At 36.3% G+C, this 26,544-nt stretch overlaps 1 protein-coding gene across 1 annotated transcript in view; it reads left to right on the top strand.

Moving 5' to 3' along the window:
* The first annotated feature begins 3,951 nt into the window (after window positions 1–3,951).
* LOC117408494 (chondroitin sulfate synthase 3) overlaps window positions 3,952–26,544 on the top strand; it is a 108,726-nt gene continuing 86,133 nt past the window's right edge. The window contains exons 1-2 of the mRNA XM_059022268.1: window positions 3,952–5,443; window positions 8,720–9,003. Of these exons, the coding sequence (XP_058878251.1) occupies window positions 4,831–5,443; window positions 8,720–9,003 (897 nt within the window). The 5' untranslated portion in view covers window positions 3,952–4,830. The remainder of the gene's footprint in view (window positions 5,444–8,719; window positions 9,004–26,544) is intronic.

Raw genomic sequence — 26,544 nt, 5'->3', positions numbered from 1 at the left:
GACCACTGCAAATCTACCAAGACCTGGCCGTCCCTCTAAACTTTCAGCTCATACAAGGAGAAGACTGATCAGAGATGCAGCCAAGAGGCCCATGATCACTCTGGATGAACTGCAGAGATCTACAGCTGAGGTGGGAGACTCTGTCCATAGGACAACAATCAGTCGTATACTGCACAAATCTGGCCTTTATGGAAGAGTGGCAAGAAGAAAGCCATTTCTTAAAGATATCCATAAAAAGTGTCGTTTACAGTTTGCCACAAGCCACCTGGGAGACACACCAAACATGTGGAAGAAGGTGCTCTGGTCAGATGAAACCAAAATCGAACTTTTTGGCAACAATGCAAAACGTTATGTTTGGCGTAAAAGCAACACAGCTCATCACCCTGAACACACCATCCCCACTGTCAAACATGGTGGTGGCAGCATCATGGTTTGGGCCTGCTTTTCTTCAGCAGGGACAGGGAAGATGGTTAAAATTGATGGGAAGATGGATGGAGCCAAATACAAGACCATTCTGGAAGAAAACCTGATGGAGTCTGCAAAAGACCTGAGACTGGGACGGAGATTTGTCTTCCAACAAGACAATGATCCAAAACATAAAGCAAAATCTACAATGGAATGGTTCACAAATAAACATATCCAGGTGTTAGAATGGCCAAGTCAAAGTCCAGACCTGAATCCAATCGAGAATCTGTGGAAAGAACTGAAAACTGCTGTTCACAAATGCTCTCCATCCAACCTCACTGAGCTCAAGCTGTTTTGCAAGGAGGAATGGGCAAAAATTTCAGTCTCTCGATGTGCAAAACTGATAGAGACATACCCCAAGCGACTTACAGCTGTAATCGCAGCAAAAGGTGGCGCTACAAAGTATTAACTTAAGGGGGCTGAATAATTTTGCACGCCCAATTTTTCAGTTTTTTATTTGTTAAAAAAGTTTGAAATATCCAATAAAATGTGGCAAAAGGTCGCAAAGTTCAAGGGGGCCGAATACTTTCGCAAGGCACTGTATATATATATATATATATATATATATATATATATATATATATATATATATATATATAAAGTCTTCCAGTAGGATGTGGTTTTATTGCAATGACTGATATATGGTGTTTTTTTTTTTGTTTTTTTTTATTTGTTGATAAGTGTTAAAATGCTTTGATCATGAGTTAATCTGTTCTAGTTGCTTGACAGATGTATGTAATGTAAGCTAGAGCAGCCAAAGTGCCTTAATATTATTGAGAACCAGCACCATCTAGGGGCTTTGTACTGTGAGCAAAACCAAAGGAAACTTGAAGTGGCAGATCTCTAGATCAGGGGGCTGGTTCTTACATCTATGAAGTCACAGCGTTATGAATCATGGCATGAACCTATGGCAACTTATATCTATCTAGGACACAGTGTGTGAGTAATTTTAATAAGAGCCACTCAACATCATAGACAGCTAAAGGATAGACATTTGAAGCTACTTGGTCTTTAATATTTGTATTTCTGCCAACTACAAAGCGATCCCAAATGATTCAATAACAAAACTCTGTATTGCTGCACGGTATATTTGATTCCAAAATATAGTAGTATTGTTGATGATTATAATTATGCCCTAGATATAAGTGAGAAGCTCAGATATAGCCTATAATTTTGATATGAGTGTTTTTTTATTATTATTATTATTATTATTATTATTATTATTATTATTATTGTATTTATTTCTGCTGGAGTCTTCCTTTCCTTGTTTTTTTAGTTTGCACCATTGCTGTTGTAGTATGAGTGGTGTGTTGTTTTTGTTTCATCTTCTTTTTGTGAAAACCAAAACAATTGATTCACATTAAATTACACTTAAAAAGGGAATGGCCTATCCAAATGCCATCCATTCGTTTTGGTAAGGACTCAAACAAACTGCACTTGGTGCAACCCTGGTTGTTTGGACTACAAGGGTATTAAATAGCAGCAGGCCAAAAATAAAAATAAAAAACTAATAAAATAAAATATAAATAATAACACCAGAGGGTGCACTTCTACCACAGTAAAATGTGCACTCATCAAATGGAAATGCCCAGTGTCATAGCCATTTATGATGGATCTTTCCATGTCCAGAACACATTTGAATAAAATTAATGATATGACAAACTGAACTATGTTTAAATATGATAATGAATTCAGATGATCTAAATTCTAAATAGCTGAGCCAGGATATCTGGAGAGATTTAAGACCATTTCTGACATAGGAAGGTCCACAGCTTGGTTTTCCTTGTTTACCTGAGAAATACTATATGTTTCCTGTATGAAATGCTGGATGTGAAATCCTGGACCATCTAGATGGCTTCCACTTTGTATGAGTTTGTATGTTCACTGTTCCTTTTTTACTGGTTAAAAAACAACATCAAACTCTAACAGAACCCCCACCTCTCCATGTATAACCATACCACCCATGTAGTCAAGCTTATGGATCAACAGGCTAACATTCTCACAGAACTGATAACAAGATGTTTTAGTCTACCTAAGAAATAGAGCTTATGGTTTGCTCACTTGTCTATGTGGTCTTATCGTTGTCTTTCTTATTTTAGACAGTGTTTGAGAATAATCTTCTTTTCTTTGTGTTCATGTGCTTACTTTTTATTTTGAAAGAACTGAATAATGACGTAGGTATCGTTCCATGATTTCTTTTTTTTTATTATTAACATTTCACAATTTGGGGGGGGAAAAATTCTATCTTGCTTTGCTGAAAGCTGTGGGAAGAGCATGCCTGTGATGCTTTTCATTTCTTTGCTCACATTAATATGGGACATTGCAGAATTAAGATGTGTCCTGAAACCAAGGGTTTCTACTCACACAAGCTTTAAATAATAATAATAATAATAATAATAATAATAATAATAATAATAATAATAATAATAATAATAATAATAATAATAATGTTTATTTCATTTAAATGACAGCTTTTAAACAAAATCAAACTCATTTTTTAAAAACACAATTGAAAGGTAAAACTCATTTAAAAGCTAATTTTAAAAATACAATCTATGGGTTGATTTTGTCAACCTATATCCTGCCAGGTAATCCACAGCTGGATTTTTTTTAGAGCATTTTACAGTTTAAGGTAACACCCCAGGATTCAGGAGGAGTAATCACAGGATAACCAGGGATAGGTGGTAGATGCAATCAGGGTGATTCCCTGGTGCTGTAAAATGCTCTACAAATACAACTGTGGCTTGTCCCAGTGGATATACCCACATAACAACAGTATAATACTGCCCACATATTGCCAGGTAGACAAACATTTAGTAAAATGCCTTTATCTAGGGTTCCTATGGTTTATCTCAGAATTCATGGTGGGGATTTTAAAACAAGGTGCAATGTTTACATTCCAGATGACCCAACTGCCCATCATGAGCTAGAATTGCATTTAACACAGAGAAAAGGAATATGCCTGACATTTTTTGTTTTGTTTAGCATTCTACTAGTAAAAGTATAAATTCTGTCCTTTTACTTTTAGATGTATTTTAGTTGAGTTGAGGTATTATTATTTTAAGTATATTTATATTGTAGCTTATATACTATTTTATCAGCATTCCTAGATTGTCCAAAAATAAGCGTGTAGGCCTATGTGTTTTAAACTATATATATATATATATATATATATATATATATATATATATATATATATATATATATATATATATATATAGTTTAACCAGAGTTTAACATTGATGCACATTTTTCTGTCAGAATACAGAAGCATTGCTTCTTTTCTTCAGCATAAAAAAGCAGCGGGCTAATGTGGTCAGAGCTATGTTTGCAGCGTATTTTGAGATGTGTTGTAGCAGCCTCCTGGGATAGGAATAGGATAGGATAGGAATGTATCCTTCTAATGGTAGCAATTCAACAAAATGATTCCACCAAGGGCAGTTAATGATGATGATGATGCGGCGTCTTTCCTTGAAACTCCCTGAGCATGTCAGCTTTGGAAGGAGGTTCCCGAAACACAGTCACTTCGCCCCTCCTTCCCCGTTTCTGCCTTGCTGGCCCCTGTGCACTCTCTCCGTTACTCAATCGGTAATGCATATTTATACTGTTCCGAAACGGCAAGAAATTAGAGAAGGGGGGGACGGAGGAAAGGAAAAGTTATTTACCCTGACGTCAATTTGTAAACAAAATGGCGAGCCGGGCTGGGAGGAGGAGCACGGTTTGAGACAAAAAAGAAAGAAGTTGCAAATACCAACTGTGCTGTCTTCATTTGTATCCAGTGACAGCGGGCAACATGAAGTCTTTCAAGGCGTTGTTCCCCTCGAACTTTTTTAGGATTGCAAGAAAACTGGCTACCGAAGCGAGCTGCAACTAGGAGTTAGAGGGATCATTCTCCGGAGGACCTAAAGTGGAGTCAACTTTTTCTTTTCTTTTTTTTAAACTAAAAAAAAAAATGAACATTTTTTTTCCCCCCAATGAGAATGAAAAAGCAATCCCGTTCTCAGCACTGCAACAAATTTGCTCAGCAATTTAACTTCTGACACGCGTAGGACATTACAAATAAAAATAAGGGCATTCAAATACAATTTCCAGGAACCGCTCGCTGCAGGAAATCTTTGTGAGATTGTAGCATATTTTTGTTTACATGTTCTTTCTTTTTTTTGTCACAATATGGTATTTAGTGATGAAGAAGGGGTGAATGATCTGGTACCAAGGTAGCATGACTTCCAAATAAATGTAAGTTACTCTTGATGTTTCATGTCATGAGTGATCATCTTACAGAAAGATAAAGGGTATCCTAGACGCGCTTCCAAAATATACTGTATTTTATTTAAAATTTACTCTATTTATTAAAGTCATAAGACCATGGCTGTGAGGTCCAGGAGACCCTGGATGAGTGTTGTGCTGGGACTGATTCTTGGATTTACCGCGGCTTCTTGGCTTATCGTTCCTAGGGTGGTGGAAATCAGTGGCAAGAAGAGAAAATCCACTGTCTGCTCTTACTATAGCAACGTAGCAGGTATCGGCAAAGCTGCAGACAGCACCGGGAGCAGCGTCAACAGCAATGCTTGGCACATAGACAAGGACAGTCAGCTTTTCAGACGGGAGGAAAGCGAGGAAGAGAATGACAGCAGACACAGGACAAGCAACGGCAGTGGGGATGGAGATAGACCGATATCCAAACCCAGAAATTTCCTCTACGTGGGTGTCATGACAGCAAAGAAATACCTGGAATCGAGAGCCGTGGCAGCTCACAGGACTTGGACACATTCCATCCCCGGGAAAGTAGAGTTCTTCTCGAGCGAGGGGTCTGAGAGCGTCCCCGTGCCCATTCCCATCCCAGTGATCTCGTTGGCAGGAGTGGATGACTCCTACCCTCCTCAGAAAAAGTCCTTCATGATGCTGAAGTACATGCACGACCATTACTTGGACAAGTATGAATGGTTTATGAGGGCAGACGATGATGTCTACATACGAGGTGATTCATCAATGAGGTTTTAAACTACATATAAATACAGTTTGATTGCAGTTTATACTAAACACTTAATGTTTTTGTTTGTTTCTTTGTTTGTGTTTATTAATGCAGTATTGCTATCTTACATCAAACGAAAATGAAATTGTTTATTATGGCCAATAGCATTTCATCTCACACAAACAAGAGACGCATTGTAACAATCTAAAATAGAATGTAACGGTTCAATTGAACTTTGACCACAGTATTTTATAGGGAATGGAAAAGTATTCAAACTTTTATGCAGCCCATAAGGCTACTATTTTGACCAAGTTATACTTACATTACCTGCAATTCAATGACCGGCATTAAAACTTCTTGCCAGGGGCAGAAACACTGATTTAAAAAAAAACAAAATAACAAAACAAAACAAAAAAAACACGTATGTCGGTCCTCTGTATTATTTTTTGATTTAAGGCGGACTTTTGCCGTGTTGATGGACATTTTTGAGGAGGAACAGAATAATAAGACACATCACTACAAAAAAAAAAAAAACTGCCTTGGTGTGCTTAGTGCATGCAGTTTCGGTTTCCTTTTTTCTTTACCTTTACATTTCCCTTACCACTGCATTTAACTGGTCTAATATAATCTTATAGTTAATTTAGAGGCTACATATTACCCATATGCTAAGAATTTAAAGCGTTTTTTTTTTACACCTCACGACTTTTCTGACGTGAAAGGACACACATTGCAATATGAAAGTGCATACTATTGTTGTTACAGCTTTCAAACAGAGGCAGTCAAATAGCTGGCAGCATTGCAATTTAAAATGTAACTACGCATTCTGTTCCATTCACAGGCTTCATTACATTATATGTGTGAAACATTTGTATACGCCGGTATTGCCTACCACATATCCCAGTTTGAAGATGATATCTTGTACCATGCTGTGAGACAGGAGACTGTATCATAACATTTTTGTGAATGGCTATAATCAACATTGCTTTGCTGCATGTAGATTTACATGGTGAATGCCTTTACAAGTTTTTCAAAAATCATTTCAGAAAGACTAGACTCAATTTGAACAGGGGCAGTCTAAATGTAGCTGCAAAGGATTTTAGGTTTTGGCACTGAGGGCAAGTAACCTAAACACACAGTAAGCAAGGAGAGGTATTACAAGGTGTTGTGTAAGGGGTCTAAGGAACATTTTGGAAAATCAGATTCTCTTGAGTGCACTGAGTTCAACTATTTGAAGCCTTAGGGGTGTTCTTCTAGCGAGGGTGCTCATGAAAACCCAAGGGGCTGGTAAGTTTACAGTGACCTGAGGTGTCCGATAATCATATTACATTTTATACTAAAATAATACGACTGCCAGGTGGGTGGAAGTCATTCCTAGTTTACCCTTTTGTGCACTGTACAGTTTGTTTATGTTCCTTGTAGCTGTAGGTATACAAGTATACAACTACATAGGCACCTCCAGGGCAGCAGAAGGTGGTATTTATTCCCTGCAAGTTCTATGAACAGAAGGCAAAAGAGAATTTCCCAAATAGCGTTATTTTATATTTAATGTGCAATTATTAGTTAACAACCTATAAACCTGGGCCGCTGCAGTAGGGAGTGAATCAGTTTAGTGCAACAGGAATAACAGTTTTACCAGTGTGGTAATTTAGAACCCAATGCAATGTCTTGTCTTTTGTAATCAATGTAAAGCACAGTGCTGTCTACCTGTCAGGATTCTAAGTATTTGGTGACCTTACCTGCAGCCACTTTTTTTCACTGATCCTATTTGGTTTAAATCTATTATTTACAGGATTTTTGACTTGAAGCGAGTACACGATTTTTCAAACTGTTATTTATAGTTCTTTTTTTTTGTTCAGGTTATATCCTTTTTAGAAAATATCAACTTTAAAAGTAATTATTAAATGTTAACAATTTAGCCGGATCTTTGAATTAAAAATCTATAAATTCATGGCAGTATTTAGTCAGCCACTCATAAAGAAATTGTCTGTGGCCTTGAATGAATACTTACCATTAAAAAAAAAGTCTGTGATTCAAAGATGTAATTGTGAATGACACACAATATACCATATGCAGTTATAATGTGATGCTTAATGCATTGTAAATATGATCAAGATTCAGGAAGTGAAAGCTTACTTGTCCTCTCTATTGTAGTTTGAGCACCCCTCCAATGCAGTCTTCCCTGGTAATTAATATCCTTTACTTGTATGTATTGTGTTGCATTACAAGCTCTTTCAGTTGCAGCTGCAGTTCTGGAGTGAAACTGGCTGTTTGGAGTAGAGCAGGGTTTTACTTCTGAGCAAACAGCTCAAGCAACGTATACAAATCTATAAAGCACTTTTTTAATGAATACATTTTTGGTTTGATTTTTAAAAAAAGTTCTAAGGAACTATTTTTTCTTAGCTTAGTTTTAGGTGGAAGGATATTTTTTAAAAATGACTTTTTTCCCAATTTAGTTAGTTAACCCATTTTCTAAGTGCAATAAGGCACTTCAGGGTGTACTCTAATATCAACACGCCCTGGGTGTTTGAAGGCACTCGGCTTCACCTCATGTCTTGCAATGCACCCGGGTGTGGTGATATTAGAGTATGATATAAACATACCTTGGATTTCAATTATGATGCTTTGAACTTTGTGCAATTATTTTATTCTATATAGAATAATGGAATACCGAAACCCTACAGTTATTGTTATTGCAATTGATGTTTATTATTTTATACTTTTGAAAAGGCACAATAATTAGTTTTAAAGCAAATGCTGTGAGACTGGTGGTCAGCGTAAGAAATGTAACTGTTGTACAGTACTAATGAAAAACATTTGTTCTCTGTGGACTGCAACAGATTACTGATTGCCTTTTTAATGAATACAAGACAGTGTATATTACTACAATTTCCACTTGATGTTGCTGTATAATGGGTTTTCTGTTTTATGGCCCTTTACAAAAAAGCCAGTTATACTAGCAGACCAGCATGGTTTCAGCTTTGAAGTAAGAATCTGATCTAAAAGTCTAAGACTACATCAAATACTTTATGGAATTGTAGGTATTGTAAATATAATGGATTTGTAGGCCCTTTTCATCAAATTATTGCACATTGTTGTTACCTTTAAGTGGAGTGTATAAAACAGCTTATTTTTTCTACTAAAGGAAAAAGTCAACTGCTTTCAATACCTGTCCCCGTACTTTAGAATCATTGCCATTTTTTCTGTTCTCTGCTAAATGTAATTATGAAATACTTATTGTTTGTCTGTCTTGTTTTTTTTTCTGTATACCTGCTTATTCAAAAGGCGACAAGTTGGAGGAGTTTCTCAGATCCCTGAATAGTAGTAAGCCAATGTACTTGGGACAGACCGGATTGGGCACTACTGAAGAACTTGGAAAACTGGCGCTGGAGCCAGGGGAGAATTTCTGCATGGGAGGACCCGGCATGATCTTTAGCCGGGAGGTGCTGAAGAGGATGGTGCCTCACATAGGAGAGTGTCTCCGGGGGATGTACACCACACACGAGGACGTAGAAGTGGGCCGATGCGTCCGGAGATTCGGGGGCACCCAGTGTGTCTGGTCATATGAGGTAACGAGCACAAACAAACAGCACATGCTACAGTGTATTTTTAATGCATTTTGGTCTATTATGAGGCCTCTTTGTTGCACTGCATTGATACAAGTGGAATAAGTGGAAGACATACATTTTGGATATACTTAAAGTGTTTTGTATTTTCCACTGTGGTACAGCTAAGTTGGCGACTGTGCTGTTTAAGATATATAGTGCCTCACATATATTGTGGACACTTTTCATAGTCATAAATCATACATCCCACATCCCAATGCTTGTTTCATAATTTGAAACAAGCATTGCCTACTGATTATGAAAAAAGCACACTTAAATACAGTTAATAAAGTTACAAAGAATTCAGATTTTTCTGTATGGTTTTATGGTTGCTAGATTCATAGGGAAATTACATAATCATAATCCTCATAGGAACACAGCAGTAATTCCAATCAAAACTAGTCACATGATTTTCCCATGTGAATTTCTATCATCAGAATACATGGACCATATTGTGACATTTTGAGGAAGCAGATATTTTTTTTAATATGAAACATACATTTTAGAGCTTGAGTACTTCCACCCATTCTAATTAAAAGCTTCCATGTACAAAACCTGCATGTCAGAATTTAATATGTAATTTGTAAAGTGTGGGCAAATCCTAAATTATTAACAGTATGGAGAGAGCAGTAGCAGGAAGTGAAAGTCAAAACGTGGCACATTATTAATCAAAAAGCATAATTCACTAGAACCTTTTTCAAACACACAAGATGCAACCTAAAGCAAAGCAGTATTTGGTCTTGAGTGAAAAAAAAAGAAATTGCTTAATGTATCTGGTTTCAAAAAGGCACTTCAACCCTGTCTTATTTCATGGTTGCAATATCATCTTCTTCAGACAGTTTCTTCTGGCATCAAGCTGTTTTTCCTTATTTCAGAATTTACGCTAGACTACACGTTAGCCAAAAACTGATAATAAGACTTATCTGCAGTTTAAGAAAACAAAGATCCTGTTTTCCAAGTTTCTAGATGATTGAAGATGGATTATTTATTTAAGGGATCAAAATACAGTAACTAAAATCTGGCATGTCTTAGAATGTTATATCGATGAAAGGGTTTGTAAACAATGTGGTGTAGCGTCTTGGACAAGGCTGGTCTGTGCCCTTTAAACCGTGGACCCAGACACAGAAACTGTAGTTTAGTGCTTTCTTGCACCTTTATTCACTGCTGTAATACCGAACTACATTTTTTGTGTATCCTCCAATATCCCAAAATGCTTTCTGATATGTTTTGGCACGTGGACATTACAAATACAGTACTCAGAATAGGTGCCTGAAGGAGTTGAGAATGGCTAGCAATACTGCTGCACTGACAATTTCTGAGGCTTGTTGTAAAATGGGGGATCATGGAGCAACGTGATCATATGCCGAAATCAAAGCACATTGATATCTGGAGTGATTAAATCGGTCAAGGAGAACTTCAGAGTTCAAAACAAAACGCGCGCATTATGATAAAATGTGCCTTGTGTTTTTAAGAAACAAAGCCATAACGTTCATGCTAAGAAGCGCTATGTCTTTCGTCAGCACGGGCTCCATATTTGCTGGGCTGTAAACATAAAATACAGTGCATGGTGGGATAATCTCATATTAAGTCCCACAGTCCATTGCGCTGCTAGGAACTGTCACCAGGTCAGCCTTTTCTGATTTACTTCAGAGGCTAAATTGAACTCTTATTACTACACCGTAAGGTTGCTGTGTCGTTAATTGCTTTGTTATGGAAGCATCTCCTTTCAGTTTATGTAATGTCTTTATGAAATCCCATACAAATATAAAACTTCAAAAAGGAAGTCTTAAAAGAATCCTGGGAAAAAACAATGAGAAACAGAGGAACCATATCAAGGAAAAAGCTTGTATAGGCCTGTATGTAGCTTTTTTTTTTTAAAGAATATTGTAAATATACAAAGCTGTGTTTTTTTGGGGGGGTTTTGATACCAACTCTGAAAAAATGCTTTTTTATATTTCTATTGTCTTATGTTTATGTTCTAATGATTTGATAAACCTTAAAAATACAGCAAATTGCTTACATGCACCAGAGCACTTTATCTGCATAATGATAACAAATACCACTGTCAGCCTCCTTAAAGTGTTACAGCACCCCTGCAGTGTTTAGAAGAAACCCATTACTTTACATTTTCTGTATCCTGTGTTGTCCATATTACACCATTTTTCTTTTCAATATATTTCCAATAGTTTAAATATTTTTACTATTCGCCCATCACTTTGTTTTCAACTGCTACTCAAGAACGTTCTTCAGGGGAAAGACAATTTTTTTTTCTTCTATAGATTGCAGTTTATCCAGTTCATGCTTCCTCCTGCAACAGTGCTGCTGCTGTGATTGAGATGAGTGGCATATTGTGGGAACAGAAAACCAGCATTGTTACGGGAGGGAGTGTGATCTGGATACACTGCGGTCCTTAGAAGACTTATTTTTTTGTTTTCTACTGCTGAACGCTCCTGAGTACATTTTGAGAAATGTATTGCCCAGTTGATTTATGACCCATCATCATGTGTGATTATTATTATTTATTTTTAAGTCGGCAATATGTTTACAGACCACTCGGGACACAGCAACGGTAACCTAATGTGTTTCTTGAAACGTTTGCAGGATTCTCTATGGGTCAGTTAGGTTTACTTTTTAACATGATCTGTGTTTGTGGTGTTTACATCTGGCAAATAAAATAAATGTTTGGATCATTAAAAACGTAACACTGACATGTAACAACAATGCTTTACACTGTATATACAGAATTATACATCCTTTTCTTGAACCATTATTTTGTAGCAGACTCCAACAAATGTACTGTACCTGTAGGTAGATCAAAGGAAAGGCTGCCTCCAGGGTTAAAAGTAATGGGCTCAGAAACTGTAAGCCTTGGGATACTAATTGAATCCATTGTGGCTATAAAGTTTCCTAGATAAAAAGGTTAAACTAACGGATAATACTTTACAACTGACTGAAACTGAAATGTTTCCACTTCAACTGGCACATGAAATCTGGGTGCATTGATACAGCAGCTTCAGTGTAGAGAAAACGAAAGATCCAGTTCTCCAGCAAGACCAATTAAATGAATGGCGCTTTCCATAATTGCTCCAAACCAGAAAGGGGCTGCATTGTCAACACTGATACCCAAGTGTCTAAATTATTGAAGGCGGATTATTTATTTAAGGGATCAAACTAACTGAAATCTGGCATCTCTTAGAATATTATATAGATGAAAGGTTGTATCAGTGTGTAATTGTGTAGCCAGTACTGAATAAATAAGCATGCTGTATTGCTGTATGGATTTAACAAGTTAGTCACTGCAAAGAGTTGAGTAAGGCTTAACCTTTTCATATGTGCTGCCAAGCAGGCCTGTATCCCTTTTCGTGAAATCAAGACAAATAAGTATCTCGGTCTTTATTAACCTTCTGGAACCAACTAAATGGCAATGTGCAGAAACAAAGTCCCGTATGTAAAATATGTTTAATCAATCCATCTTTGTAGTTAAGTACTGATATATAGTTTTGCCAGAAAAGTGATCACAAGATAGCATGCTTGCTACGTGGCATGTAGTACAGTTTATGCAAATCATTGCAATTATACTGCATTTCTTCTTAACCCCTTAAGATACACAAGGATTTGAGCGGCTGTGCAAACGCTTTCTTCTTAAGATACATCTGAGAGTGACTCAGGTATCACGAGGAAACTGACAGTTTGGATGACCAGATCCAACCTTTCAGTAAATTTTAAACCCTGTTTCGTGCACCCAATTGCAAAAAAAAACAAAACAAGTTTGTGGTACACATATGTCCCTGGTACCTTAAAGGGTTAAATACACTACCACACGCACTGTGACATTTTTGAATTTTTAAGACTGAAAAGCTCTTTTCCCACAGTTGTCTGCAATTATGTTGTAATGGAAACCTTACCTAATGAAAGTCATTTGTATGCAAATGCTACATATTTTCTGCTCCACAGGTGGCCTTTTCTGATAAGGTTTTATTCGGTTGCTGAAGTTCCATTTGTAAATGTATTAATTATTTTAACAGGAAATGAATATGTGCTTTATCTAGAAATTACGGATAATGCTGAATTAAAACAAATCATTTGAGTATTCAAATGGTACTGCATACTGTGTGTGTTTTTGAAACGGGTGTTGGTAAGTTTTTATGAATATTTTATTTTTAATAAGAAGTAAGTCATTAACCAGAACAAAAATTGATGCATAGCAGCAGGTGCCATTGAGGATTGATAACAATTTATTGGCAACTGTCCCGTAAAAATCTGAGCCCCCAATATTTCAAAATGACATTTTCTTGGGCACCCCTCAGCTTTGTCAAAGGTGGCTGGAAGCTGCAGGCTTTAAAAAAAGGAAAAAGCTGAGCTTGATGTTTCATTTGGAGATCCAGTAAACATTGGGGGCTAGCTTTCGAATAAAAACGCCTGTGTTTTCTTTATGCCAGATAAAGCACTGTACATGTTGATAGCATTTCCACATACCTTGTGTTTAACACTCATCTCCTGTGTGTAATGCATGCTGGAAAAGCACTACCAGGGAAGTCAGTGCATGACTCACTGCAGGAGCTCAGTGCTTACTGACTTTTTTTAAGGCTTCCGTTTTGAATAATTTTACCATATGGTATTAATGACATCTGTTCAGTCGGGATCCTCTTGAATTGAACACACTCAGAGACAAATACAACCGAAGAAGCTATGCCTCATAAGTATTGGCCACTGAATTTGCACCGGTTCGATACAATTGTGAGCACCTTGACTACAAACAGCATGCGATGATATCAGTTCTGCACATTACCAAAATGCTTCAATAAAGGAAGAAAAGTGAGCACACGTAATAGTACATTCTGACATCTTGATAATTGATTGAGTATCCAAAACCACAGGGTGTCAAAAAAAGAAGTGTTGCCTCGTTAACTTTTTAGACAATGAGAAGTCTTCATAGACATCCAGGCCCACCGAGAGGACAGGGAGGAGGGGGAAATTTCCCCGGGGCCCAACACCCCAAAGGGGAACATTATTTTTTTTAAATATATAAAATGTTTTAAAACTCCAGTACTGCACACGACCCGATGTTGTTGTGTAAATATTGTGTACGCGGTGGCAGTGCAAGCACTGTCAAAACACTTCCTTTCACGCAGTGATTTGAACGTTCACATTTCATATTTTACTACACCAAAAAGCTGAAAAAAGGGCATAGCAATTTTATGTATTTTTTTTTTAAAGACAGTCAGAATTTAAATAATTTAAAAGAAGTTGTACAATATATACCACAGTATGATTTATTCTATTATTAAGATCTATAATTTGCTCAAAACAACATGGTGCAGCAGTTTGTTAGAAAAATTGAATTGTGTAAAGTAAATAAAGTACTTTCTTCAGCTGGTGGTAAACACAATTAGAGAATGATTGGTTATATTGCTTAAAATACAAATATAGTTACTAATACAGGTTATTAGTTAAGAGCAGAGATGAGGGGTTTATTTTTGGCACAGAATAAATTAAATAGTGTATACCAACCATTAAAATGTATTTTAATGTAAAAAACATATGTGATTTGATGTTAAGTAAGCTTCAAATTAATGACTATTACACATGTGGAGTTTGTACAAAAAAATGATTTATTCAATTCCTAAAAAAGTTTGAATACTGTAAATAACTTAAACATAACTCCTTTGAGAAACATACCAATCCTTCCCAGGGGCCCATGACGGCTCTCGGCATCCCTGTAGACATTGTTACAGAACGTGGTACAGTTTTTTTTTCTGTACAGTTGCTACAGTTTCCTTTTTCCATTTCAATTTACAATTCTGAACCATTTCAGGGTTACCTTTTGTTTGTTGTAACTGTATAAACCCTTTCAGATCAGGATATTCTTCATCAAACCAGGGGGCACCCCAGAGACTATTTATTTCTAGTAGCGGAGGAGGGAACAGTGTTTCAGTGTGTGTTCTGGCCAAACCAATTAAGGCAATGATAGGGTATGGAAGTCAGAGCAGTTTGTAAAGAAAAAAAGACCTGATACTTCTTTTTATTGAGAGATGTTTTTTTGAAAATTATTGAAAATTATTCTTTTAAAAAAAACAGCGTGAGGAAAGTCCCCAGGCTTGTTTCTCAGTTTACTTGATTGTAACAAAACGAATAGTGATGCTTTATCTAACGACTGAGCTCTATTTAATAAAAGCATGTTAAAATAGTGTTTATTTGCTACAATAACATTAACAATAACAATGATAATGATCACAATAAGAAGAATATCAACAGCATTTTGCCATACTACATTCCTTAAGCCCAACCCCCTGTGGTTATGTGCTTCTCAGTAAATGTACTCTTTTTCTCGGACATGGTCGGCAATGACATAGCCTGGATTCGAACCTGCGATCTCCAGGCTATAGGGCGCATCCTGCACTCCTCGTGGAGTGCCGTTACTGATTGCGCCACTCGGGAGCCCCTTATTTTTGTTTTAAACGTATATAATAGTGTTTAAATGTGTTGTATAGAAAATACCAATATACAGTGCTTAATCAAAAGAAAAAAAAATAGATGCAGGACAAGAACTAAAAATCACAACTCCGAATGCCCACAAATCCGAACTGAAAGTAAGTCCCCCCAGGCATTTGGGTTTGCAACATGTGGTGATGGGGCAGGTGCTATATATCAGCGCAGGACATGTCTTCAGAATACCATTTCAGAGTTTGCATTTGCGCTGTGATCAGAATACAGCCCTTGGTCTTCTATTAATTTTGCATTACAACATGTAATTGTTTAATGTTTTGAAAACCATTCTTGTTTATTCTTTTAATTATTTTTTCTGTGAATGAATGGTGGGTGCGAGTGCTAAAGTATTTTCTCAATGACTTTAACAGTGGCTAAATATCAATTAAAAATACAGAAGAAACAATACAACACTAGAGCAGTTTCTGAGTTTTTATGGATCAGGACAGGTAAATACTAGACGTTTTAATCTTGACATTTTCTATTGATTGATTAATCATCCAATCTAGATGATCGATTAAATCGATTAATCACACCTTTTTGCTAGTGATATGAAATTGTGTTGAAAGACCATCACAAGTAATCACTTATTTTGAACTGTGCTTCCCGTTTGCGTTTCCTTCAGCCAAATGCCATGTCTAAAAGAAAAAGATAAAAAATACAGCAAGAGTGTATATGTCAAAGGTAACTTAAAAATAACGTTGAATCTGGGTTGTTACAAAAACAAAACAACGATGATAACCAACTTTTATTTTTCAGGAAGTATTGTTCAAGCAACATCTTCATCTAGGCCTGAGGCAATTACACAATTGAATCTGTTACATGCCCTTGGGCTTCTCACTGGCACACTAAATTCCCTGGGGGGTTCAGCAAGAAATCATTACTGTCTATGTCTTTAGATTTAAACACGACCCCTGCAATCTCTAAACTAATGTATGTTTTTCCCTTTCGTCTTATTTTAAAGCTGATTAAATTACAGAATTGCAACACTGGGCTGCTTTTTTGTGCTTGCCGTAGCATAGATGTCCCTTGTGCATTCATTTTCATTATTGTAATTCGGTGGAGGAATGCAACTTTTTTTACTCTCCTCATTCACATTAGGACCAATTTTAATAAGGTCAGAATCCTGGCAATACAGACTTCCACTTAAAGCAACACCAAGCTGAGAATACACTTGGAAAGTAAAGTCTTATACTATAACAACACTAGATGAGAGGTATTATTGTTCTCTTGATATACCTTCACTTACCAATTTGATATAACTTCACTTACCAATTGTACAGGATAACTAATGACATGCCATAGATGTCTGCACCACTGTCCAAATTACTGTTAACCTGCTAAAATAATTACTGTTGAAACACAGAAACCTATTTTATTTCACCAATGATTTTTGGCAGGCCTGACATGTAATTATTGAAAAGCAATTGAATATTCATTCAAGCTTTTCACTTGATGGCTCCATGGAATTGGTGGTAACCTCACAACAAGCTGTCTGTTAGGCATACTCATTCCTTAATAATTTTTACACTATATAGTGCAGAAAGATAAAACATTTAGGAGCTGATGCATACAATAAATATGACCAGATTACCTACCCAGTGAAGCATCTTTTTAATGACTCGTTTGCATAGTCTTATTAGGGTAATTAAAACCCACTAGTTCACAACATGTTTATTGAGCTAGTTCTGAAAATATTTACACGCAAGAGCTTTTGAAATATAGTAATAATTTTCAGAGTCATAAGTTTTGAAGGATTAAATAAAGTTTGATATTTATGAAACTGACAGCCAAGAACAGTTCCAAGAATATGAAAAAGTAGTCAATCCATCAAAACAGACTTGAAAAACACATTCTTTAAATAACTCCTGAGTAAGAGTGTTGTGAACAGGGCCCATTCATTTCAATTAAATTATTGGTATACGTAGCATCTGGTTTAGAATACAGTTATAGACATCTGGACAGCCTTCCCCCTCAAGACAGAGGATGAAATATCTCTATACTGTAGGTGATTAACACAGCCAGGGTGACCTAGAGTGTTTTGAAAATGTAGTGACACGCACACTGTGTGAGAAGGGAATATTAATAATGTGAAATGATGCTATAAATGTTTTATAAACAAGTGATTTACTGTGTTTCTGCAGCAATGCATGTCAATACAGCAAGTGATTTACCAGAGGGGATTTGAAGTTCTTTGGGCTGGATATTGTAGCATATAACCTTGTATTCATTGCAAAGCTTGGCTGCAGTTAATTTCACTATTAAGATACTCTGATCAATTCGAGACCTTTGGAAAACAATCCATGATTGTGAATCCCAAAAGCTATTTACACCTGTGTATTGTTAAACAATCAATTTACCAGATTCTGCCGATATTTCCTTATGCATTATTTGTGCATGGTTATTAAAAACCGTAAATTAATGGTGAAAATTTTACTTTGAGCTAAAAGTTGGGGTGGGGCAATGGTTCAAACTGGGACGTTGACTCTGCAGAATCCAGCATATATAACAGGTCTTTAGATCAGTGATTTTGTTGAGTACTGATCTCTTCAGCAATGTGATAAAGCCATGTGAGATGAGTCAGCGACACCACGGTTGAGCCCCACAGTATGATTGACTAAGACACAGAATCACAGGAATGAAATGATTTCTTTATCTGTTGGCTTGTTACTGGGATGTGGTTGATTGGTTTGTTTATTGGAAGGGATTGCTTTGTTTTTTGGAAAGGTAACTATATAACAGGCTCATCCCTACAATGGAGAAACAGTTCAGGGGATTCGGATTTCTACTGCATGTATCCACATTATATTTTATACAGTAGTAGAGTGTTAATAGATTGTATTTAACAGGGAAACTGGATATATAAAAATGATTCAATTTAACAGGAAATCTGGATTGCTCACGAGAGATAAGTAATTAATTTTGTGTGCAACACAAATGTTATCTGTAGTACTTTTAAATCCACCCGCTGTTTTTTATGATGTTTTACGACCAGCAATACAAATGCAGTTGTGCTTAACAAGCAGAATGTAAAACAGATGGATGAATGTAACATACCAAAAGGTAATTCAGCTTCACTAGATGATACCAATCTATAACTTGCATCGAAGGGGAAAATATTCAAATACGCTAATCTGATTGTTAAATGAAGGAATTCAATGTGAACAACACATTTAACAAATGTCACCAATAAGATGTACACCAGAAGGCATATGTACCAAATAGCAATTTCATTTCAAACCTTCTGATGTGATCACATTTCCATCCTTTACTTTGATAACATCAAATGGTTGAATAAATAAAGCTGAGGTTCTGTTTTTTCACAAATAGGGCAAATGCAGTATGTATTACTACCTCCACTAGGGTGTTGCAGGGAGATGGGTTAATGGCTATACACTGATGTGCCTGGTGATTCTGAGTACTCTAGTGAGGTCACAAGGATGCTTTAAAGAATGTGATGACTGAAACAGAAAACCATACAAAAACATACACTATTTAAGATATCACTTATATTTCCTACACAATTCAAGTTGCCATTCATAATCTGACAAAATAAAATGTGAATTCTAAATGTTTTTGACTTCTTTTATGATTAATGTTTGTGTGGATATTGTCGTAACAGTCTTTCAACTTTCTCCTAACCTACTCCCTGATGCACAAAGGCACTTTAGCTGCTTCCCCAAGCTTTATTACAAACAAAATCGAGAATACAGAGGCTTTGCAGGAAATTCCAGTTTTTACAGTTTTTATATTCCTACTGGTTATGCCAGTCTCAGGTTGTATTATTCTTTGCATTTATTTTAAAACAGTTGTATGAAACAAGAGGATCCTGGTAACTGACATGTTTAGCAGTTCCTCCTGTACAGATATGTTGCATTGAGAGTAATGGATAAATAGACATTGAATAGAAAGTGGAAATCATCTTCAATAGGGACTTATTGGGAATTGTATGCACTCTCTCAAGAGGATACACTCTTTTGCTTAACTCTTATCACATTTGTGACTTTAACCTTATGAAGTCCAACACTGCTGTCATTAGCCCCTTTATTGGAACAACATCTCTTAATACCTACACACAACCCTAAACACGACTGACTCCCACTGTTACTGTACAGCTTCACCACCGCACAGCAGACTGAAAACCAAGCATCTTTGTTGCAAAGCACCTGTGAAATTCATAAAGCAAAGTTGATCTATGATCATAAAACATTGCAAGTATGTTTGGTTTATTGGCTTTGGTATTGATTCTGGAAGAAACTAGCTGTGGAATACATAATACGGTTAGAGTTTCTGGAAAAGTAGAATAAAGCACTTTCTCATTTTTGTAGAATTTCCATTACTGAACTGCCTGAGGATCACTTTAAATGTCAAGGGAAAACATAAAAAAAAAACTTCCTGACCAAACACAAGCAAATTCCAAATAAAGTAGGTTGATTTTTTATTTTTTTCCTCTCATTGCTTTTGGACTCCATTAAGCTATCTCATTATGCTTTTGTAGTGCCATTGGATTTCACTGGTTTATTTTTTGCATTGAGCTCAAATCAGTGCTTCATTGTATCAGACCAAAAAAAAAAAAAAATGAAGGCTAGACCTGTGAATATAACACACCATAGTTTAAAATCAGCGGTGAAGGTCTGGACCTGTGAATAACTGGTCCTGATTGATGTTAACACAAGCTACTTATCCATAGTGGTTATGTGTAGGTCAGTAATGTAGTGTGGTACTATATCCTATCTGTACTGTCTACCTCAGCATCTGATTGAGCTGGAATGTGATGCATCTATACATGCTGTTCGTTTATGACTGTCCAGTTGTTGTTTTATTCCCTCATATTTTAATAACTTCAAATCTACAGCAGAAGAATCTGAGGCCCTGTCCACACTATACCTTTAAAACGTATTAGTTACCTTTAAACCGGCTTAAAAGTGCTAAGTATGGTTTGCGTCCACACTACGAAGCGTTTAATACCGTACTCGAGAACCGGACTCGAGACCACCTCAGGAGGTAGTCTCGAGTCCGGTTCTAATTAGATCGCATCAGGTAGTGCTGTTTATCAGAAGTGTGGACGCTGTAATACCGATCTACATTTTTTGTGTATCCTCCAATATCTCCAAATGCTTTGTGGTATGCTTGGCGAGATACTGGCGCCTGAAGGACTTGCTATCACTGTACACTCCACAATGGGTATTCATTTTTATGTTTAAAAAAACTGTGAGGACATCTCTGTTAAACTAGTGGGGAAAATAACAAAAACGCAACGTTAAATTAGGCGACTGCAAAAATGAAATGCGAGTTAAAAGTAGGATCGGGGATGAACAAAGTATGTAATTTGTCAGCTCTGTTTGAAATAAAATTAAGAGGACCAGAATTAGGCTCAGGCAAGATATGAAAGTAAAAACAAAGATTGTTTTGAAATTAACAGCTTTTTCTGAGTTTAATTATAAAACAGAATCAGCTCAGTTTGTTTAAAGGGACTTCACCTAATTAAAAATAAAACCTGAAAACTTCAAGCCCTACTTGTGTGTGTGTGTGTGTGTGTGTGTGTGTGTGTGTGTGTGTGTGTTCGGATTAACTTTTTCCAAAAATACTTGTTTTATTTTAGCAATATGCATCTCTATTAATATGAAGAATATCACATTATTTTAAAATATAATACAGTGCATGGTGGGATACTATCGCATTCATTTCCACTGTTCATTGCACTGCTAGGAACTGTAACCAAACTATTCTAATAGTGTGTGGACACATTAAGCCAGACTAAACATGAAACGGTACTTCAGTGTGGATGCTTTGAGCTGGATTAATTAGAACGGTTTCAAATATGGTTCTTGAGATCGGTTATGTTGTGTGGACAGGGCCTTAGTCTCAAAGTAGCATTCAGCTAAAGTAGACATGGCACCAAGGTCACTGAGACTTGCCATCAATTTGCAGATTACTGTGTGATTCAGTTTGGTATTCAGGAGTGATCTAAAGTCTGTAGACCTACTGTAGTAGGTTTTTAAGATATATTTGTATATTAAATAAACTTTATGCTTAAACTGAAGCTGTGATTTTTTTTTGGTTTGTTTGTTTAGCAGGAGCTGTTCTGGTCTTTCTCAGCAAACTACCTTACATGAACGCTGTAGTTCTGAGTAGGAAAAGCGAATTGAAGGAATAGTACTGGTATGGGCACTGGTATATACTTTTGCTGGACAGAACAGTACATATTACATGTTACATATTGTTTGAGTTTATATAAATATACAAAGTACATGAATACCATATATGAAGTTAACTTCAAAGCAGAATTATAAAGCTTTGGAGGTGCTTGTATGTTCTGCATTTTCCCATATACAGTATGTTTCGATAGGCATGGGGCTGGTTGAATGGAATAGACTTTTCTAAACAGTTAGACTAAAAGCACAAATACCCACAAGATAGAACGTTAAATGTAGAGTTATTTATCTTGATCAGCTTGCCTGATTTCCCAAATTTAAAGTCCATTATTATAATGGCATTTCCTCCTTTGTCTAACTAAATTTAATTTTTAAAAATGTGTTAAAGTCAATAGTGGGTTATTCTGTTTAATTTAGACATTTTTTTAAAACAATAATAGTATCTCATTTTTAATTGGATGAATTTAAATAGAGAACCCCTCAAGGTACATTTGTATTCACCACTTTGAACAGCTAACCACATTTTTTTTAGCTCTTGATAAATTAATTAAAACCTGTCAGAAGAAAATTTACGTTCAAAAAACAACAGGCCATTTTTGAACTATCCTCGCTATTACTTTAATGTCAACATGTTATAATTAATAGCCTCTCTACAAAATAAGTTGCTGGCTTATGCGATCCCTGATGCATCCTTCTTAATGACAGCCAATCTGGTGCACAGAAGGTTTGCATACATTTAGCCTTGTTATTATAATTGCAAGGTTTTCATTTTTCTCAGAAGAGCAGAAGTTTGGCAGCAGTGAGACCACACTAACACTGAGAAAATGCCTTTAAATTTAGACATTGTGGTAGTTAAACATACCAGGAGCTGGTCACTGCAATTTTCATAATGTTTGTTACAATTTGCTTAGCTGCAGTATGTATTTCTATTAAGAAATACATAGGTTGGGTACTGGCTTAAGATAAAATGTCAGTATGTCAGTTATGGATTTGGCAGTTGCCCTGCTTGAATACGACCAAATGTCACCAAACCATCAAATATGAGGTTTTAATGTCTATGACCCCTGGAATATCTGAAAACAGAATCCTATATTATTGTACTCTATGTTCTTTTCCATGCTGGACTCAAGCTAGATGTCGTTCTGTCTATATTATGGGGAAGGTACTGTAAATCCTACAAGATAAATAATAAAAAAAAAATTGTCACAGGGACTTGGAATCCTCCAAGAGCAGCACCCGTTGTGTAAGACGATTTTTTATTTATTGAGCTCCAGGGGTATAGGAAAAGATTGATAAGTAACCACTCTACACAGCACCTAATAATAGTCCTGTAACTTGTTGGCTTCAGAGACATGATACCTATTTTCAGCTGTCAAACTGTCATACCTTATACTACAGAAATAATATGGTATATAATCTGAGTGGTGTGCAGTGAAATAACATTCTAGGAGAAAGGGTGTAAGATACTGTATGTCCATTCTTTACATGATGCACCCAGGTTACATCAAATACATAAAACAACACAATAAATGTAGACTATTTTGAATAGTACAATTACTCTACACCATCCGTTATTTATAACAACTTTTGATGCATTGGTGCTGTCATTATCGTTGTACCACAATATTGCAGCTGTGTTAAACAGATGTTACACCTCAATCTCTAAAGGATTACTTATTAAACCAAAACCATTTAAAATAGATTAAATGTAATAATTTTACAGAAAAAGTAAACACATGTTAGGCTCAGATTGTGGATCAGTTAAAGTAAAATGACATCCATGTAAGACATTTGTAAACATAACAAATGTAAGCATAATACATTAAGAAGTACGTGACGTTTGTTGTACAAGTACAGAACTAATTGATTATCTTTAAACACAGTAATGAAAAAAATAACTATTTACCACTAACCCACATTTTTGTATTTATTTTTTGCTTGCATCAGCTTTTACTGTATGTGTACAAAGACTTAATCCTTCAACATATCCTGGAGACTGCACACTAAATAGATTTGTTACCCATTTATAGATTATTGTTGTATGGTAGGGAGGTGAGCTTCTTGGACACATCAGTAGAATGAAATGGGAGTGTCACCTATATAAAATAAGGACTGTGGGTCAAATCAATCCATGTGGTCAAGCCACACCTCTGCCCTTGTTGGATTTGCTGGAAACATTTATACCAGCAAAATATTGATGTTCATTTTAAATTGATGATGAACAAAGCTGTCAAAAATAAGGACATTGCTATAATAAATTAGATTTGAAGTCTGTTACTTACCATAAATGTGTAGTCAAGTTATGTAGACTTTATGAAGCAGTACTAATGGTTTGCTCCTTTATTTCATATTTAGAATCATTTTTATGATGGGGCTTATGAAGACTTTGCAATGACCTTGAATGCATGCCAATGCTTGTTCATCACCAGAAATATTTTATGTTAAAGTCTTGATTCTGTGCTAAAGTTAGCTCTGGTAAGACTGCAAAATCATCTTCAGCATCTTTAGTTGGTAGGAACCATGGAACAAGCATAAGAACAATCTGGAAGCTTAAAGCGAAAGTATTTGCCAGTAGTGAAGGTGGTTGAATTCTGTGCCAGAAAGAAATGGAAACTTTTAGACAAAGCTGAAATGCAAGATTTATATTCTCCCTAATGGTCCACACAGCTACAGATGGCCAGAAATCAGAAATTATGTATAAGCATTATGACCTCAGCTTTAGTCATCAGAATTATGCTACTCCCAGTAAATTCATTCTGCTTTCAAACTTTGAAGACTGTTCCTGTCTGGTAGGCAGAGGTTCAACCCATTACTGGGCCAGACTGGAAAACATCTTGTTTCCAAACCAAGGAAAGGATGCACTGTTTTTCAAAATGTAATCTGTTTAGTATCAAAAGAGTTTTTGCAACCAACTGAGCTGAAAGCAGAAACAAGTTTTCTGAGATGGCGTGGAAGGGCAAATGTAAGGTTGGCAGGGATGGGGTTAATTCTGTCCCTGCCAACAATCACATGTGTGGCCATTCCCCAATTAGGTAATTGAGTGCTAATTTGGGAGTGGCCATCTGTATAAAAGAAGAGCAAAATTAGGTAAGTACACCTGTGTGAAACTGCGTTTTGCTTGTAAACTTTATAGTGAAGGTGAAGGTGAAGGTGAAGGTGAAGGTGAAGGTGAATGCCCAGCCTGTTTTGTTTTGTGTGAACCTTTTATTTTGGCCCTCGTGCTGTGTTTATTTTAAAGTGCACTTTGCGTGTGAAACTGCAGCTTTCTGTCTCCGGGTCTCTTACCTGCCGGTAATATCTTGGGCTGTGACGCTACCATGTCACAGATGGCTTGAATTGAGATACAGCACTACTGTACTGCATATCTGGTTTCCAGGTGGAATAGAAGTAACTTTTTGTCAGTAGGGGGGATAGTTCTGGAAAATGATTTAAGGTTCCTAAATTCTCACAGTGCCAGTGCAGTAGTTGAACTGTGATTCAGAATGAGGGTCCTCTGGCTTCTTGTTTTGAAGATCGATCCAAAAGACCACACAGCCTACTTGTTTTGTGACCGACCTTGAAGCTTGTTGATAGAACACAAGCTAAACAAACACATACTATAGGAGAATTCGTAACAGACAGTATAGTTGGTTGAATATATACCAAAGTACTATAATACTGACTTTATTTCAAGTACTGAAGTATTTGAGTACTCAAACCTACCCCTGTTGCTGAATATTTTAGACTTTATTTGCTTGTAGGTTTCTTTGATGCCTCCTTCAAGCTTTTTCATTTGCTTGCACTGTTTCTTTTGTATTCTTATTTTTAAAGTTCATGGGTAGATTAATGATGTTGGATATGTTCAGTCTCTCAAAGTTCATTGGCAGCAAAATTTCTGGATAATCTACACGGGGTTTCCCAAAATTCCAATGTCTGCAAGCGTTTCCAAGTCTGATATCTGGCATTTCAATTGCAAACTAGTTTTCCATACAAAGTCTGCACCATTATTCCTTTCAATTTGGCTAATTCTTCACAGTGATCCTTCTCAGTGGTATTTTAAATCGTTCACACAAGAGCAAGAAGTCTATAAAATTGCTTTATTTCACAGATTGTTACAATCTGAGATTAAAAATAAAAACAATTTTAGGTCTCTTTGCTGCAGCAGCACCTATGCCTTATTTTGTAAAATAGAGAGGAAATGGAATTGTATATTAATGATGGAGCATAAGCTAGCTTTTTGCTATATTCCAGGAACACTTTTATAAAATAGAACAACAAAGTACAAAAAACATCCCAAGAGGTTTATAATCATTTAGAATATACCTACTCTGGTGTTACATTTGAGCACGCCAAATGTAACCTGTATTTTTATTTGAATTGTGTGACATAGTTATTAAGCATTCCTTATCAGATGTGCTTGTTTGGATTGCTTGTGTTTCTGTGTCTACCCTAGTGGAAATGGCCTTGACCATGACCTCTCTTTACTGTGATGGCTCAGAAGAGCCAGTCATATTAACTACCTTTATAGAAGTTTACTACGGCACGTAATCACAGGAACACATTGTAAATCACACAAACGTATGGTAAACCTTAATAAAAATTGTAGCTAACCATGGTAAACAAACTTTCAGATTTTACTTATCATGGAGGTGTCTATCTGTCCATTCATCAAGCCATCTGTATATCACATTACATTTTTGCTTATATAGTGCTCCCTCGCTATAAGGCTCTCAATTATAACGCGCCTCGGATATAGCGCTCCTACAGCATGTGCCCCAGTTCCCTATACTAGTGATTTGTGCAGTATTTCTACAGTAAATACAGTACCAGTGTTGTTCAAACTGTAAACAACTTCTCAGTCTAACAAAGTTTCTGTCTCCTTTTG

Source organism: Acipenser ruthenus, chromosome 1, assembly GCF_902713425.1.
Source record: "Acipenser ruthenus chromosome 1, fAciRut3.2 maternal haplotype, whole genome shotgun sequence".
Classification (NCBI taxonomy): Eukaryota; Metazoa; Chordata; class Actinopteri; order Acipenseriformes; family Acipenseridae; genus Acipenser; species Acipenser ruthenus.
Note: the sequence above shows the minus strand (reverse complement) of the source record. Positions and strands in the feature narration are given on the sequence as shown.